This window comes from Dryas octopetala, chromosome 1 (assembly GCF_963921425.1).
Source record: "Dryas octopetala chromosome 1, drDryOcto1.1, whole genome shotgun sequence".
In the NCBI taxonomy this organism is placed as follows: domain Eukaryota; kingdom Viridiplantae; phylum Streptophyta; class Magnoliopsida; order Rosales; family Rosaceae; genus Dryas; species Dryas octopetala.
Window position 1 is genome coordinate 28,589,848 of NC_141366.1, and position 18,451 is coordinate 28,608,298.

General features: G+C 35.1%; 1 protein-coding gene across 1 annotated transcript; it reads right to left on the reverse strand.

The window, feature by feature from the left end:
* Positions 1–10,601: 10,601 nt before the first annotated feature.
* On the reverse strand, positions 10,602–17,503 carry LOC147299540 (uncharacterized). Its single transcript, XM_086250239.1, has 10 exons — positions 16,674–17,503; positions 15,927–16,057; positions 15,734–15,796; positions 15,503–15,592; positions 15,141–15,306; positions 14,632–14,821; positions 12,660–13,498; positions 11,708–12,310; positions 11,567–11,632; positions 10,602–11,010 (listed from the first exon to the last, which is right to left on the reverse strand). The coding sequence occupies exons 1-10, from the start codon at positions 17,211–17,213 to the stop codon at positions 10,903–10,905; spliced, it is 2,796 nt and encodes a 931-aa protein (XP_086106365.1). The 5' UTR covers positions 17,214–17,503; the 3' UTR covers positions 10,602–10,902.
* Between the last annotated feature and the right edge of the window lie 948 nt (positions 17,504–18,451).

Sequence of the window (18,451 nt, forward strand, 5' to 3'; positions counted from 1 at the left end):
AAAACAAAATACAAATTTTGTAGCCAACAGAAATCAAACACACCCAAGGATTAAGTGACAACCTATATACTCAAAGGACCCATCACAGTAGGCATCCCAGTGTCATCCACAACTATAGTGGTGTGTGATTAACTAGATAGTTCAATATGACATATAACAACATTAAGCATAAATGTTCAAGGCAGATTCGTGTTTAAATGTTAAGTATGTCAATAAACATCATGACACAGAATGAAGAAGAAAGCACACAAGATGTTTACCTAAAAAAACCACAAAGGGTAAAAACTGGGGGTTTTTTCAGCTGACCGGACAATCCACTATGTAGGAGGTTCAATACAAAGGCAGCATACAACACACAAGCTCAATCACTAAGTCTGAAACTAAGTAGCAGCTTCTTACTCCTTTGTGCAACTTTCATAAGCTAGGCAATCAGTCAATCATGAAGTAGGTAGCTCAATTTCCAAGCTCATCAACCCATAGCACCAATTCACACCAAGTACAACGGATTCTTCAATGTATGAACATGAAATGCAGATTTGGATTCTATAGAAATCAGCTTCCTTAAGTTACAAAACTTAAAGAAGTCGATGGAGAATCCATATCTAAAATTTATATGAGTATTTGATGAAGATAAAGAATACTCAAGACCCACTCAGATTTTAGAAACTAAAACCAAGATTTAGAAAACAATTTTCATAAACAATTTTCCTCACTGGTATAACAAAAACACACTCTCTCTAAAAATGCCCAAGGCGTAAATTCATAAATGAAAGAGGTGAAGAGAAGTGTGAGTTGTACCCTACATTTTTTCAAAATCATTCTCATCTAATTTAGACACTTGGAGGCTTCTCAATCGTTTGAGCAAGAGGACAAAAATAACAAAAAGGCATATCCAAAAATATTGCCAAGAAGAGATAAGAATGATGATGTGTCTAAGAATTGAGAAATGAGTAAGAAGAAATTTCAGCCAAGAAAAATACACAGCCACCTATACGTGTGAGATGTGGAGTGAGAGTGATGATGAATAGTGCACTGGTGCTGTGTGTGTGCGCGTGAAAACAAGCTGAAGGCTAAAGACCTAACAGCACATGTTCTTTAAAAAATGAATTAATGAAAGTCCAGTTCATGTGTCATGCACGTGCTTGTTTGAAAGCATGAAATGGGCTTTAAAAGCCAATTCACGAAATGGGCTTTGAAGTATCAACAGTCATTTAAGTGATGAAAATGCATATGCAGTGTATATGTAAAGAAAACTGTCATTATGATCAGTGAGTGGCTAGTCAAATTAATTAATTACACTAGTAGAAATAACCCCTATTATAGCATTTACTTATAGCATTTTTTTTGAACTGCTATTAAAAGTAGTTTAATTATAGCCCATTAAAAGAGAAACGCTATAAACCTTTATCTGGCCCACGAGGTCCTTACGCGCGAGATCGAGGTAAACCCAAAATTTCCTTACTCGAGTTATTGTCCTTCCATAGAACGCGCATTCTCCAAGAGAGAACGCTCATTCTTCCTCCCTCCCTCCCTCCCTCCCCCCTCCCTCTTTCTCTCTGTTTTTGTCTCTGTCTCTGTCTCTCTCCTTCCACCGCCGACCAATCTGCCGCCGAGAGCGACCAATCCAGTACTTGGTTGGACTAACGCTCTCTCTATCCAGCTCTCTCTCTGTGGTTCGATCCAGTGCCTGGTAATTAAACCTATTCTCTTGATTATCTACCTATATGATTTTAGGGTTAGTGGGTTTTGGGGAAAATTGATTCTCTTTATTCATAATTTTTTTTCTTTAGAAAATTTTCATGTGCCTATTCTCCTGCTTCAGCTAGGTTGGGTTCTTTGGGAAAGTTGAGTTTTGGGTCGAATCTTTGTGGAAAAAAATAAGGCTCCTACTTATTTTGGTCGATTGGTATTCTGATTTTTCCTTCTAGCTTATACATAAAAACCCACATTATTTTGCCAAGTTAAGCATTTTGATATATAGCAGTTAATTAGTGACAAACATTATTTGGTATATATTCATTATTCTGATTTTTCCTTCTTATACTTTAAAACTCACATTATTTTGGTTGGTTGGTTTGCCAAGTTAAGCATTTTGATACATAGGACTAAAATTACCTAATTTTTCTCAAGGTTTAGTCACTGAATAGTGACATATTGCTGCTATATATGCATATTTGAGTTACAATTCTTGTTATTCATCAAGTAGTAGTTCTAGAAGTATTCTATTTTCTTTGTATTCAGTCATTTCAATTCTTAGTGTTAGCTATGCTTGGCTCTTCTCAGACTTAATATCAATTCTAGTTTAGCTATGTTGTAAGTCATAATTTAAGTTTTCTACAAGCTTCCATTCATTCAATTAGTATCTTTTCCTTGTTAAAATATTAAAATAAGTTTGGCAGTCTGCAAAGCTTGACTTTGCTTCGTCTACTCTTATCTCTATTGTGTCATAGATATGTAGATATAGCAAGTATCCTCTAATAATCATATGCTAGCTTCACGTGTCCATACAATCCAACTTTAATCTTTGTCGTATGATATTATTCTTAAGTTTTTATTGGAGACCAACCAATGAATGTGGTCTGTGAAATCTATGTCTTGTGATGATCATTGGAATATAATACATGGAGTCTAGAGGGGGCTGGTCTTTGCTACAAAGCTAGTTAATATTATTGTTCTAGGTTTATATATGATAAACTATATGGGGCAAACTTATCATGATCAAGGTTTGGAAAGGATAAACGACTATTAGGAATTGATAGAATATTTCCCTTCTTTTAACATGAAATTTGTATTGAAATGGGTTACTGAGGTGGGGGTGCATGTATCTGTAGGTTAGCAAGCTGGTGCAGAAAGTGTATATATTTGAAACCAAAATTGGAGAAGCTGGCCGCTGCCTTTAATTGACCCTCTGTCTAATTTAAACCAGTGTTATTGGAATTTCAGAACATTGATATTTCCCTCTATTTAAGTTCTACTTTGTGACTTGCACCTATGCTTGCATTGAATCTGCATTCTTTTAGTTTGTCAAAACACCGAGAGCCTAGAATAAAGCTTTAAGCTCTAGTAAGATACTTGCCCTGATGATATGGAATCAGTTCTTTATAGCTTATAATGTATTTAAATTTGTTAATTTTAGTTTTGGGCAATTGAGTGATTGATATGGAATCGGTTCTCTGATAACTTAGAACTGTTTATGTAGATCTTATGTGAATTTAAGATGATAGATAAAGAATGTGTGCATCTTAACAGGTAACAATTACCTTACAATCTAATTGAACACTTAAAATTAAACAATCTAGCTAGGTAGGCTTTTGAGTGCATTCTTTTTTTTTTTTTTTTGAAAAAATGAGATTGGAGGGAGCTGAGGTTGATGTCATGACCATGGTGAGTGTTCTTTCCAGTCTCACAGAAGCAGGTAATATGAGACCCAAGAGGTCAATATTCCCTTTTCTTTTTTCTTTTGGCTCTATACTTCTGTGTGATTGTGTTTATTGCTAAATTCTTTTGCTACTGTTATTGCAAGTTATATCAAATATTTGTATTATTGATGGAGATGAGACATTTTTTTTTTCTTATTGTATATGCCACAGATGATAAGAAGAAAACAGAACACTTACTTGTACTAGATGGAACTAAGGAAATGCTCCAATTGTTCACAGTAGATCTACTGGAAGAAGGGTCTTTTGATTTCGTAATTGATGGATGTGAAGGTATTTTTCATACAGCATATCCATTTAATCCCTGTGTCAGTGATCCACATGTGCATTCCTTTTTAGTTTTATAGAGTTAATATTTCGATTCAATTGCAATGGTTTTCTGTTAGACACTTTTATAGAGTTAATATTTCGATTCTTTTTTATCTGCAAGATGAACAAAATTATCACCTTTAAAATTCATTTTGTTATGCTCAACAATGTTCACATGATGCTTACTAATTTCTTGTTGCTACTTACAAATTTTTTCCAAATAAATTTGCAAGTCTTTGTTTGGTATCACTTTGAGTAAATTTAAAAAAGAGGTCTTCTAGTAGATACTTTTCTGTAATTAATAATTAAATTATTTGTTTTGCTCTGTCAGGCATAATTAATTGACCATGCTTTAAAGGGAACACTTAATATACTTAGATTGTGTGCTAAGGTTTCATTTATCAAAAGGGTGGTTATAACATTGTCTGTGGCAGCAGTTGCATTTACTAGAAAACCCCTTCTCTGAATGTACGTAATAGTTTTTCAATTTAATATGTCTTATGTGTTCTCTGTGTAATAGCTCTTGTGAATGCTGATTCATTGAATTTATACTGTCAATGATACCAGAATTGCTTATGTCTTCAATTTTTATGGTAGTTTTGTTTGTGGTACATTATTGTTTTATTATGAGTCACTTAAATTATACCATTTAATTGTACTTTGGACTGCTATGATAATTAGAAGCCATATATGATAGTTGAGTGGTGATCAACATGATCATCGATCATGATCATGGTTGGTGCAATATTTCTGACCTGTAAGTGGTGCAGTTTGCAATTCCTCGAATTTGAGTGCAGAAGATCAAATGAACTGCCAAGATTTGGATTTGAATAAAGCTTGCTTTTTACTAGCTAAGAGTATGTAATGCATTGGTCATCATCTGTTATGCTGAAATTTATTTTGTCCCAAATTTTAGAGGGATTCACCTACATTCTGATGTTTTATAATGGTGGATTTTCATTATCATTTACAGAATGTTTTAGGTAGTGGGAGTTCCAAACTTTTTGTTGTAGCATTGCTATCTTGTTATTGAGCTAGCTACCGTTTGGAACATGCTTTCTTTTCATTGAACTAGCCCTTGAAAAAGGCAACATGGAAGGTAGTATGAATGGCTTGGGGATAATTAGTAATATCAATTATTTTGGCGGGATGCAATATTTGATTTTCTATTTATTTGTGTGTACACAAAAGGTGGAAATAAGTGCAGGCACACTCATGACTTTTGGTGAGTTCCTTTCATTCTTGCATATCAATTCAATCTACCTTGCTCATATTGTGGCACTGCAATTTTTCTTATTTTTTAGTCTTTTAGCAACTTATCTTGTGACACTGACTTTGGCTTTCATAATGGACTACTGGAGTCCGTTTGAAAATTTTGCATTGCCATAAAGATAAATTAAAGGTGAACAAATAAAAAAAAAGTAACACAAATAAAAAATTTGCTGTAGTGCAGTGCCCTTGTCAAGTTTCTTTGGTGCAGTGCCCTTGTCAAGATGGAGGTGTGGAATGTGGTTATATGTGATGAGGTACATGAAGGAGATCATTGAAGATCCAAGGTGCTCAATTATAAATAAGGTGAGTACTAACTATAAAGAATGACACCATTTAATTGTTGTGATTGTCCTTCTCTACTTTTTGGTGCCTTTACCTGCCTTTGAAGAAATTTGAAAACTTCAATTAGCTAGTTAGCTAGTTATTTCTGCCTTTGGATGGACATAAGCTGCAGCAGCCAAGTAGCTAGCAGACAGTTACTATACATTCAAATAAGTGGGTGTGCCTCGATCTCATTTCTTATTTGGTTCATGATTCTTATTAGTATACTAATGTACCTAACTTTGGTTAATTAATATTAATCTAAACTTTTTGATTGCTGTATTTTCATGGTAGTAGTATATTAATGTGAATATATAAACTTCTGAGTGATTGGACATTTATTGGCACGGATATGATTTGTTTTCAGTTTTCTTCTTTTCTTATACCATTTGATACCTCACAAATTCGTGTATTTAAGAGGGTCACATATATGCATGGTTTTATTTGGTACATTATAGAGGTAGTCATCCCTTGTTAGTACTACAACCTTTAGTAGATTGAGGGTACTAATGAAACCTATTGTTGACTATTCTTTTTGGCAGTTTGGAGGCACTTGGGATATAATTGGATGTTTGCGTTTTGACAGTTTGGAGTCTCTTGGCTATTGGATGTTTTATTTTGAAGAGAGTTAACAAGTTAGGCTTTTTTTTTGTTACTATAGGACCTACATATTAGTATTTTTTAAAGGCCAATTTGAAACTATTGACACTTATGAAACTATTATGCTTATGCAGTCTTAACATTGGTATTTGATGTAACTTCTATATATTGTATTTCAAGACCAATATATTTAATGATCTCTTTTAGTTCCGATTGTTTCTTTTAATTTATATATATACTTGATAGCACATAATTTTCATACGAAATACTATACATAAAAAGTTTCTAGACAGTAGCAATCTAAAAAGCCTAAAAAAGACACCAAAATATGTAATCAATAACTATTATATGTTTGTAAAAATTAATGATAACATTTTAAAATGCTATAGTAATAATTATTATAGCTTCTTTAAAATGTTATGAAAAAACATTACATATTGAAGTATTTTTAAAACGCTATTAAACGCCACAATAATAGCATTTTTAAAATGCTAATATATATCTTTTTATAGCATTTCCAAAACGCTACTATATAGATTTTTTATAGCGTTTTAGAAATGCTATAGAAAGAAATTTTTTTATAGCGTTCCAAAAACGCTATAATAAACCTTGGGTCTATTATAACGTCGGCTGTCATAGCGTTTTTAATAACGCTATAAAAGGGCTTTTATAGCATTTTTTGAGTGCTATAAAAGACCTTTTGTGTTCTAGTAAACAAACACAAAACTGATTTCGTGAAATGCATGAAATGTATTATACCTTAAAGTCTTTTGCATTGCAACTTCAATCTTGATTTTTTCATCCCAAGTGTTCTTAACCTTAATTTTAGCCTAGAGTTTATGAGTGAATAATTAAAAATAAATACATTGATTTTGGCAAGGAAAAGCCAATTCAAAATCCTAAAAACTAACAATCTCCCAATTTGGCTTTCCTTGATAAAACTACACATTCACCTCACAAGACTCTCAACACTTCGGTCTAAGCTTCCAAAAAGAATACATGCAAAAAGAAGTACTAGCACAACACAAAAAGGGACAGCACATCAGCCAATGCAGTTTCAACCACAACAAATTCTCCCCCTTTTTTTCATGGAAAGACAAAAGGGCACAAAAGAAATAAGAGTGGAGTTCAATAGTACATAGAGTTGGAAAATGTGCAAAAAATAAGAAAAGAAAGTCAATGGCAACATGTTCAAAAACAACCTAAAGTAAATGCTATAACTCCCCCTTAAACACCGACTCCCCCTAAAAAAGATAATACATAGCAGCGGCATCATTGCAATATCGGGTTTGCATGGCTAGTTCAAAATCATCAGCAGACTGAACACCACTTGCACTTGCTGCCACAGAAGAAGCAACATTGTTGACCATCTCGGGTTCCTCATCTGCATGATCTGTGACTTCATTAGTGGGATTGGGATCGCCATCCTCAGTCTGCAACCCATCAAAATGGGGAACAAATGCAGTAACAGCAAAATAAGTAGTGTGCACTGCCAATTGTGCCAAGAGACCTTGAATAATGGCTTATTGACCCTGAACCTTGGCTATAAGAGCTGCATTTTCTTTCTCCAAGGAAGGAGCCTGATTTCCCTTCTTTTTGTAGGTAAAGATCTCACTTACTTTCATCACAGTTTTGGTATAATCAGTCATGGGCTGTTCAAATATATTCAAACCTTGCACAAATGGGACACCATTGCGGGCATATAGAAGGTGGATGAGGAGAGGAAAAATAAGTGCACATTTGTGGTCGTGACCCCGACCAATGGTCTTAGTCTGAATGTGTTCATAAATGAGAAAACCTAAGGGGACGAGTTCTTGATTCAGTATGGACGTCATGACCTGGATTTGCTCCTCAAAGGGATGAGAGTTGTGGGAGGTGAGAAGAACGTTGTGACGCACAAAATCCCACAAAAACCTATAAAAAGGTTTGAACTCAGATTTCTCAAGTAAGATGCCATCTTTCAAGGGGGCAGACAGATTAACATAAGTAAGGGTCTTGAAATGGTCAGCGAAATACTTTCTAGGGGTCTCCAGATATCGTTCATAGTCGGATTTGGTGAAATGTTGCAAGCCAAGGACTTTACATATTTCACTAAGGCGAAAATACACATCATAGTTCCTAACATACACATTGAAACCATTTCGAGCTATTCTACCTGAAAAATTAGCATAAAACTCGTGGCCTATGGTTAAGTTGTAGGAAGGCTGGAGAGATCATTCAAAGTTGATTTTGGCAAGGAAAAGCCAATTCAAAATCCTAAAAACTAACAGTATCCCAATATCTCCGTTTGTGGGGCATCCAGATATTTTGCAGTGGCATTATGAGAAGCATGAGCAGTATACTGTGCGGAGTGGTTATCGACTTGCCTGTTCAATAAAACACCAAGTGACTGGCTGGGTAGGAAGTTTCAGGTCTATAAATGATGATGTTTGGGCTCTGTTTGGGGCTCTGTTTGGACGCTGTTAGATATTTAGAGGGTGTTTAGGACACTCATAGCTAATACTAATGGCTTGTGTAAGCTTCTATTAGTTACCTATGCTTGATATGAGAAACTTGGATGAAAAGTATTAGAGTGGAGTGGAGACCTTAGTTAGAAATATGACAATTTTATTTAGAAGTAGAGAAGGAATACAAGACTTTAGTAGATGTCTAGAACAATAGGATTTAGGAGTAGTGGCTTTTAGTATTGCCTCTACCTTACATTTAGATATGAGTACATGCTATATATATATAGAGTACATGAACCAACTTTGACTTCTCTAGAACATCTATTAGCCACATGCTACTAGTAGGTTCTAGAGTATACTACACTTTTAATTATATTCTAGTACATTCTGATATAAGCTTATTCTAGACTCTTCTTTTATGTAGAATTATATAGACTACTCTAGCATAATTTGTCATGGGCTTTAAAATAATTTTCTAGAAATTTCTAGTTGGTGTGGAATAGTGTAGATAATTCCACAAATTTGTATTACTTTTTTTTAACACTCATCCTTAATGCACATTTGGGATACTCCAAGCATGCTCCTCCTTGCATTTTAAATTTTGATCTTGGAAGTGTACTTGGTGAAGATAACTGCAATTTTGAGCTTGATGAGGAGTTTTGGCTGGCCAACACAGCGTGCAAACCGGTTCGGGAGGGAGCTTCCTCGTTGGAGGGTAGGACTAAGCCAAGCCCAGGGGTGGTGTGAGTTGACGTTGATGCAGCTACGCAGCGTCTGGATGGTGTTTGTGGTGTGGGTGTTATTCTACAGAATGAACATGGGGTAGTGTTTTCGGCGTGCGGTAAGCCATTAGCGGGTACTTTTGAGGCTCACGTGGCTAAGCTCTATGCAATCCGGCTTGGACTGTAGGTGGCGAGGGAGCTGCACACTTTCATGATGTTCTGCTGGCTTCTGATGTGCAGGCAGCTATTAGGGCAGTTTAGAGTGAGATAGTGTCTTTTTCTTCGGAAGAGTTGCTGATCAAAGACATCAAGCAAGTTTCTAGTAATTTTGTTTCTTTGAATTTCTTTTATAATCCTCATATACATAACCTGTGCGGCGCATGCGCTTGCTAGCTAGGTTTGCACTATCATCTTCGGACCACTTCATGTTGGGGGAGTGTCCTACGTGGTTGGCGGATGTTGTAGCCTCTAATGTTAACTTTTTTTAATTTATGAAAGTTTTCTCAAAAAAAAAAAAAAAAAAAAGACGAGGTTCTTTGTAGGGTGAGGTCTCTTTGAACATTCTGAGTGCCTTTATTTATGGTGGTAAAAACCCTATTTACTTACTTGCAACCCAAGAGTCATATCTTTTCTCAAGAATCACGTCTTAATGAGGGTGAATTTATGAGTTCGGATTGACTCTTCACCTTTGGATTCATCCGAATCTGATGATAAGTTGGGGCATGCACACACCTTTGGTCCAATTTATCTATGGGTCTTCTCTTCATTCAAACTCTGGGAATTGGGCCTTAGGCCCAAAATAAAATTGGGCTCAAACAATGGGAATGCGAAATCTTCCAATGTGCTGGTTTCTGAACCCAGTTTACGCGATTGCGAGACTGGGAGCATACAGAGCTCCAGAACAGGCAGAGGACAAGAGGTGGGAGAGGAGCAGGTGTTTGATTAAGAGCTTCTGAGGTGCAAAAATATTGTCTCAGGTTTTTTTTTTTTTTTTTTAACTTATGGTCTCTGTAATACCTGTAAGTCCTTAATTATACCTTCAGCAGGTGAAGAGATTGATGATCTTGCCACCTACTTTAAGATTGTTTGTTAATCTTGTATAATGTAAGGTTGTATCTTTTGACAATATATTTGTGAATATTATCTTCAAATCAATCTAAATTTTTAAAGTGGTAACCCTGCGAAGCAACTTTGCTTGCATTCGAATTGCTTTAGTTATCAAATCTTGATATTCATGTTACTGGAATAGTCCATACAAGGAACCAATAGCTGCATTAATTTGCAGCACATAAATCTTCAAAACAGATAAAGGATATTGGCTAAATGAGAAAAATATTTAACCCCAAAATAATCCCTTTCTGATGCTTCAGATTTGACGAACCCGTTTGGGTGCTTCAGATTTCAATTCAGGAGGATGCAAGAATGAAATAGATTTTTGACAACATGAACCATTTAAACACAACATGAAATTCAGGAGGCGATGTTGATGAAAATGAAATTTATGGATCAAAGTGGGACACAGGGAAAAGTTCAAATTGCTAAATTCTTTCCTATTATATACAATGGAAATGCCTGAATTATTGAATATAATAGTATATTGCTACTTGTTCATTGACTTACTAGCTTTGTACAAGAAATTTAGCAAATGGATTGTTCTCTTGGTAAGGTGTAGATTTCTTTACATTGGCTAGTGCCTTGTCCATGCTAAAAGAACAGTAGTGTAGACGAGTAGTCTGTACATTGATGTATGATTTGTACATTGATGTGTGATTTGTACATGAAAGTGTTGTTATTTCAAGATGCCAAGGCAGTCCAGTAATTTGACGTACATAAGCTTGTTGGAGTGCCTATGATACGGGACCATATCCAATGTCTGCCTTCTATTCGTTGCATTTCTGCCAACTGCCATGAAATATCAAACTGAGCAAAATCCTTATTAATTTTCATGTATTATTTTACATTGTGGTTCTTTGCTGTTTTTTTTTTATTGACATTTTCCAAGGAAGCTTTTCTGTATTAGTAGTTTGATAACTCTTGAACAAGAAGCTTGCAATGAATAATTAAAGACAACAACAAAAGTAAATAAAGAGTATAAATATTTAACGAAGATGGCAATTAAATTTAGAAGAAATGCAGATAACGTAAAAATGATATGTAAAAGTGACAATCTTTAAAACTGGTTTTGATCATATATGAGAAATTGGAGACTAAAATAAGTTAATTATGAAAGGGCAAAGGCATTCCTCTAATGTAGAGCCTAGTTTATATTTGTCAAAATTTCCCTTATCTAGAAGATTCTTCTGCAATTCTAAGTATAATTCTTTCCCCTACAGTATATATTCATATGGTTGTGCCAAAATTTGATGTCATCTGTTTAATTATTATATTCAGTACTGTTGCTTTGATTCTCTGTTAGAAAAATAATTAACACAAATGGATTATGATAGTGGTTTCTTACTCTGCCATCTCTTAGCTCAAAGATTACTAAATCTTCAGAAAAAGGAATTGGTCGTATTGGTGCCACCTGCATAAAATTAAACCAATGATCATTAATTTCACATCAGCAATACATTAACCATTAGTGCAGCTTGTTACTAACCTCTGGATCACAGTCACTGCTTAGGTCTTTAACACTTTCAGAATACTTCTTTAAACTATCTCCATCGGTACAAAAGTCTTCCTTGCCATTTCCCTCCTCTTGGCTTTTATCTTCAACAACCAAATTTCCCAGAAATGGGAAGCCACAGTTTTTCCACCTCCATGTCATTTGATCCATATACCTCAGATAAACGTGTCCATTTGAGCCAACAAGAAACAGTTGATTACCTTCAAAAGAAGGACCAGGTGAACCAACCAATGTAACGACTTTATGTGGAGTTCCATGCTCCACCCAATTCCATCCATCTAATGTGTTCCAATGATATTCAACTAGTCCCCCATCTACTGAAAGCATGAAAAGTGAACCTGTCAGTGAAAGCGATGATGGCCTCATAGCAGTTCCAGGCAGTCTTGATAAAATCAAATGCTGAGACTGGTAATGCTCATGCCACAGTTGAGTCACTTTATTATACTGATATAACCGACCATTCCTTCCAACCACAAACACTATGTTTTCCCTGAAAAGTTCCTGATCTACTATAGATGCAATTTTGGTATCTGGAGGGTTTCGGCAATCTTTCCATCTGAACTTCCTCAGGGAAACCTACAGAAGAAATATAAGTTGTCAGTCTGTCACCAACTGTAGTAACATAACTGAGAAAGGAAAAAATATAACTCTTGGTTGCACTTTCGAAGTTACAAAGCTCATCTACAATGGTGGTCTTAAATCCATTATGACATTAATTTTGTTTCAAATGCAACTATGGTGATGATAATGGAGATATAACTGTAATGTATGCTAGTCATGTCGTTGAATATGGTGAAAGCTCTTGCTTTAGTTTAATGGTTGTGTAGTCATATATGCTTAATTCTCTAGATATCTGATCTGCCATAGTCAATTTATGTTCTTGTCTTCAGCTAAACTGACTTTTTTTTCCCTGTTTTGAACTTACAGTGAACTGTAGTAATCTGCCATTTCTGCTCACAAAGAAGAGTGCATCTTCTGCTGTCACTTTCATAGCTCTACCCGGAATTCCATCCCATGGAGGGCCTCCGACAACTTGCTTTCCTTTTCTCAAGGCAGTGCAATTTATCCAGGCTAGATCATTGCTGTTCCTTTCCCTTATAAGCAAACTCCCATACATGTCAACGACATACAAGCTTCCATTGTAGTTTCCTAGTGCACCTTTAATAGGTGTTGAGTGCTCATGCCTCAGCCATATCCATACATCTTCAGTATAAAGATATTCAAAAGTAAAACCACCATCTGTTATGAGGAAAAATGATCTGCCTCCATGCATCGCTCTCAAATGGAAATTTGCATTAATCCAGTTGTCTGGAAAACTATACTCTTCTCCTGATTTTATCAGGGGACTGCCTGATGCCCCTGAAGTCAAGTAATGTTGCTGTGTCTGGCTTCCTTTTCGCCTTCTTGTCATTGTTCTTGCAATTCCTAAATCATTTGGCTCATCTTTTATGCCTGTGATGCAATTTGTGGGTCCACGCTGTTCAGTGCAGTACTCTGCATTCCAACCTTCTGTCTCTGGGGCATCTAATATCGACCATACATAATTGACTGTTGCTTTTCTTCGGAACATTACTTGATGAGATGGACCTGAGTTTTCACCACCTAAGCCTGATAGATGCAGTTCTGCAAGTCTTCCATCATCCAGTGGGAACAGAATCCTGCCAACTTGAATTTGTAGTCCAGAAATACCTCTGGCAACTTTTGCATGTAGCGGATGCATATGGCTTATCCATGCTTCTGGAATTTGGTTCTCTTGAGAAATACCTGTATTAATATGGAGAACTCTTACATCTTGGATGTACATTCAGAATTAAGTTCTGTATCTTCATAAACTATCAGTTGATCATAAATGCCTATAACATGTTGCATGAGAAATGGATCTCATGATTATCAATTTCTTAGGCAGGCACTATCAACCATTGCTCCAAATTTTTTCAATAAGTAGTAATGGCATAATCTTTGGCTTCTCTGCATCACAGAGCGCTGGCTTTCTTTTCTTCGTTTTCTCTTTATCCCTGATTGAATAAGTGGTTCATTAATCTATAAGAGGGCTAGGTGCAGGTTTAACAAATTATACTGTCATTTAGTCTAATGGCTGTTAGTTTGATGTTGGTGCTGTGTGATCACTTTACTATGCAACTTCTTAACCTTTCTAATTATCTTCTATTATAAGGTCCTGCAGAACATCACTTGGGCTTATAATGTTTATGTGGTCTAGATCCTTTCCTCTCTCAATGTCTTTAATCAAATGATTGTGATGGCCACATAATTTTGATAGGCAAATAGTTTTAGTTTTCTTCTTTGTGTGGTTTTTCTTTTTGTTGTTATCTTCTTCGGTCTATGTGTTTATTTTGTTTGGGGTGGGGGTGGGGGTGGAGGGTTGAGAGGTCATGGCTGTTTTCAGTTTATTCAAATGATTATTTTTATATTTTGCAACTACAAATCATGGCATGTGAAATCACAATTGCTGTGGAACTTATTTGAAACATTATAGTCCTTGCAGGTTGCAACCCCTGATGGACCATCTTAGCTCCTATAAAACAACAGAGTGCACCTGGTTTGCTAATAACGATTTCAATAATTAGATTGAATAATTTTGTGTTGAAAATGGTTTATCACCTTTTGTGGAAGGAATTATTTAAAGTTCCATGTGAATGTGATCTGGAATGATGTATAATTAACTGGAGTCAATGTTTTGGTGTGTGATAGACAATATAGTATGCATGTGCAGTTATTACATTGGTATTTTATTGGACAATTGAGATGGAGAAGAATCCTAGCTTTATTAGGTCCAAAAAATAAAACTTGTAAGATTCAAATTATGAAAAGTTCTCCTCAAGATGTATGATTTAGAAAATTTGAAAAATTGATCTGTTAATAATTCCTTCTCAACTCACCTGAGTGCTTTGGTAGTTGATATTCAAAAACAGATCCAGCAGATGTAGTGAAAAACAATGAGAATAATTTTTCATTTGTGTCATGTTGCAGAACTGGTGTGATAGATGTCAGGTGCTGATCCTTAGGACTTCCATAAACCACCCATTTCCACTTCCTTTGGTGTAGTCGTCTCTCTACCAGTTTACCACCCTGCTTATATGCAATACTTTGTGAGATTTTTGATCGTTTAATGTGTACATATAACTGATAATGAACAAAAATATGTGGATCTGCAAGATTCAAGAAGTCTGCAAACTCATCCAGAGGTTCAATATTAATTTAATAGTTATTATAAATTTTATACTTGTACATCTTGAGTTCTTCCCAGATTGTTATGAAAGTATTCCTTATAGCAAGATGTTATATTTAATGCTGGCCACTATACTCTCTTTAGTTTTTTTCCTACTACACATGTTCTTCAAATCTGCCTAATGATTTTCATTTCAATGATCATGGGAACATTGAGTACCTTAGTTAGAAGAAACAAGGATATAGAATGATCTTCACTCAACCCATGTAAAGTACTCCCAGTCAATGGTATTAGAGAAGCATCGTAAGCTGTTCCTTCTTTCCATATATGCTTCTTCCATGATGGTTTTGAGCTCCTATCATATTCATAAAGCTCACCTGTAGAACTGCACTTTACAGTTACATGTTATGCTGTATTCGATTATCTCTAAATTGAGGATAATGATCCTTGCTTTTTGAGTAATCATGGACATGACCAAGAGATTGTGAGTTTGGAGGATTTTTTGAGCTTAACTGAGTTGAATTATACTTTGAGTAAGCGAATATATGCGGGCACACGCAAATGCAAGAGAGAGGACTTACCTTATGGTATAAATTACATCTGTTCTAATACTAGCAGCATCAGCTATTGCTGCAACATTTGCACCTGGGGGTTGTCCATGATTTACCCATCTGTTCTATGTTTATAGCACAAACGTCCAAGTGAAATTAGAGTCTCCCCCATTGTATCTACAGTATAAATAGAGACTGCAATTCAAACTTAAGACTTAGCAATGACTGTGATGCTTTCACTTGTATATATGTGATTTTTACCTTGGAGGTTCAATTTCTCTAAGTTCTAACAGAGTCCCATTTTTTGTGCAGAAATAAACTCTCCTGGCAGGCAATGCAGAAAAATTGAGGAGTTAATAGGAGATACTCAAATTTCTAAATTATTGCAGTGAAAGTAATTAGGGTATGCTTTCTTCATAAGTAAATTTCACTCCAAAAGTAGAATTCTACTCACTCTCCATCATATGAAACAAGACCAGACTTTATTAAGATCACAGAACTTTGTTCTCCTTCTTTATCTGTGCTCTGACTGAGTGTAGGTGTAAAGTCTACCCAAAGAGGCTGTGAGCTCTCACTGAGTTGTATCTGAAAGTGGGGAAATAAAACATATCAAGATATATGATAAATCAGCCTGTACAAAAAGACTGCCAGAATTTGATTTTAAGTCCCTTTTCATTCCTTTTCATTCCTTGGATTTTATATTGGTCTTGATATGACTGCCAGAATTTGATATGTTTATATAAAAGAAAGATGATTTAAGACTGTCATGATGAAATTTTTAAAATTCCTGGTTTAAAAGGACGTAGTTTGAAATATAAGATTACAATATTAGTACAACAAACATTATCAAAAATCCGGGCTGACTCAGAAAGCTTGACAATGATCTTTGAGTTTTCATATAACATAGCTAGTAGATCAGATAGTTTCTGGTGATTGACTTTAAAGAACTTTTTCAATTGTAGGCACTAATGAAGGGAAAAAATCTGCTTCCACGTATGATTCGGTATGAATTGATAAAGGTTTACTAGTTCATGTCAGATGATAGATTCCCACCCAAGTAAAATTTGAAAAGAAACAGGAAGAAGATTACAAATAACTAGACATGTTTTTTTTTTTTTTATATAGATTTCAGAAAAATGAATCCATATTATAAGAGTTTATCTGATACAAAATTTGTGACAACTGGTGGGTTCTATAGTACCTGATATAGATTTCCTGCTTCAGATAGAGCAAGAATTCTCTGATTGACAAGAAAAACAGAGATTGCATGACCTGCAGATATTGGTAAATCATGGGGTGCTATCACCCACTGCACCCCATTCCAAAACCTCTCATAGATGGACCCACTTTCACCAGTTACCCAGATGGTTGCATCAGACATTTTGGTCAAAGAAATCCTCTTTCTCAGAGGCAAAAAAACCACATCAGAATTCTCTTTCTTTTTCAGATTCTCCCTGTGTCCTGGAACACCAGATTGGTTTTCTTGGTGCTCTTCTTTGTTATTTGTTGGATATATTGAACCTACTATAGTACAGTTATCATTAACACAGGAGACCAGATTATAAGGCAATTCCACTTCAACCCAGCTGTTGGTTTGCTCTCTGAACTCCCAGAACCTATCTGTTTTCTGCTCAAACTGTCGATTGGTTTGTGGGAAAAAGTGGTGTTGGCACCATGAAGCTGAGGCATACCTCACTGTCAAAAGGACCCAGATGAAAAATATCAAGTGGAATATGGACATGATGGTGGCTGAGAATCTTAGAAAGAGGAGATAGAAAGAGAGTGAGAGGCAGATATATATATATATATATATATAAAACAGAAAGACTTCAACACTAGGATATTAGATATATATAGGTGGTGCCAGGGACAGCTTTAGTGGGTTTGAATCTTAATTTTGTGGTGGCATGGATGGACCACATCTGAAAAGGCTTATAGTAAACTGGAACAAATGACTAACTACTAATTTTGGAAGGACAACCCTTCATAGTCCATATACTCCATAGGAGTATAGGATCATAAGAGAGAGAAATAGAAGGTTGTGCTTGTGGGGGTAGTTATTGCCTTATTGGGGGAAGAGGAGGGTAGTTATGGCAGATATGGAGGGTAGTTATGGAAGATACAGATTCTTGGAACACAATTACCTATAAAGCAGAATCTCCCCATTTGTCAAGCCCAACAACAAGTAGTACAAAGCTGGTGATGTGAGATTACCTAGGTGTAGGTGACTTAATTTAATTTACACTTTTTTTCAGAAGCTTGTAACGTTTTTCAAACCTAATTCCGATGACTTTTTGTCAATCCATATTATTTGTTTGTGATGTGTTAATGTGTTATTACACCACCACCGTGGAAAATATATTTTCGGACAAGTCTCTTATTACTTTTTCAAAGTTGAACCTTTATTTATGGCCAAAAAAAAGTTGAACCTTTATTTGAAAGAGGAGTAATCTCACTCACTAACACCAAATTTACTAAACTGAAATCAAAATAAGCATGAATCAGAATAAACATAAATCATAATAAGAAAGAATTGGAATAAGTAAGAATCAGAATGAGTTTGAATCAGAATAAATATGAATCAGAATCAGTAAACATCATTAACGTGTTTACCAATTGTTAGAAATGAAATTGAAAATAAAACTGATTCTCATAAACATGTTTACTAATTGACAAGAATCGGAATCAAAATCAGTTTGATCACTAAAATGCTCTCATACAAAATTAATAATATTTATGTCAACTATTAAATAATCACAATTTTTTAAATGAAAAAAAATATCATTTCACTAAAAATAAATCCTATCACAATATTTTGAAAAAAATATTAACTTTATGCTTTTAATTATAAGTTATACTATTTTGAAAATATTGTTGTGGTGTAATAAAAAAAATAAAAAATTGATATAACCTCTGTTAAAATGTTAATAATTAAAAGTATAATAATTAATAGAGGCCTTTATTATAAAATAAGAAAAG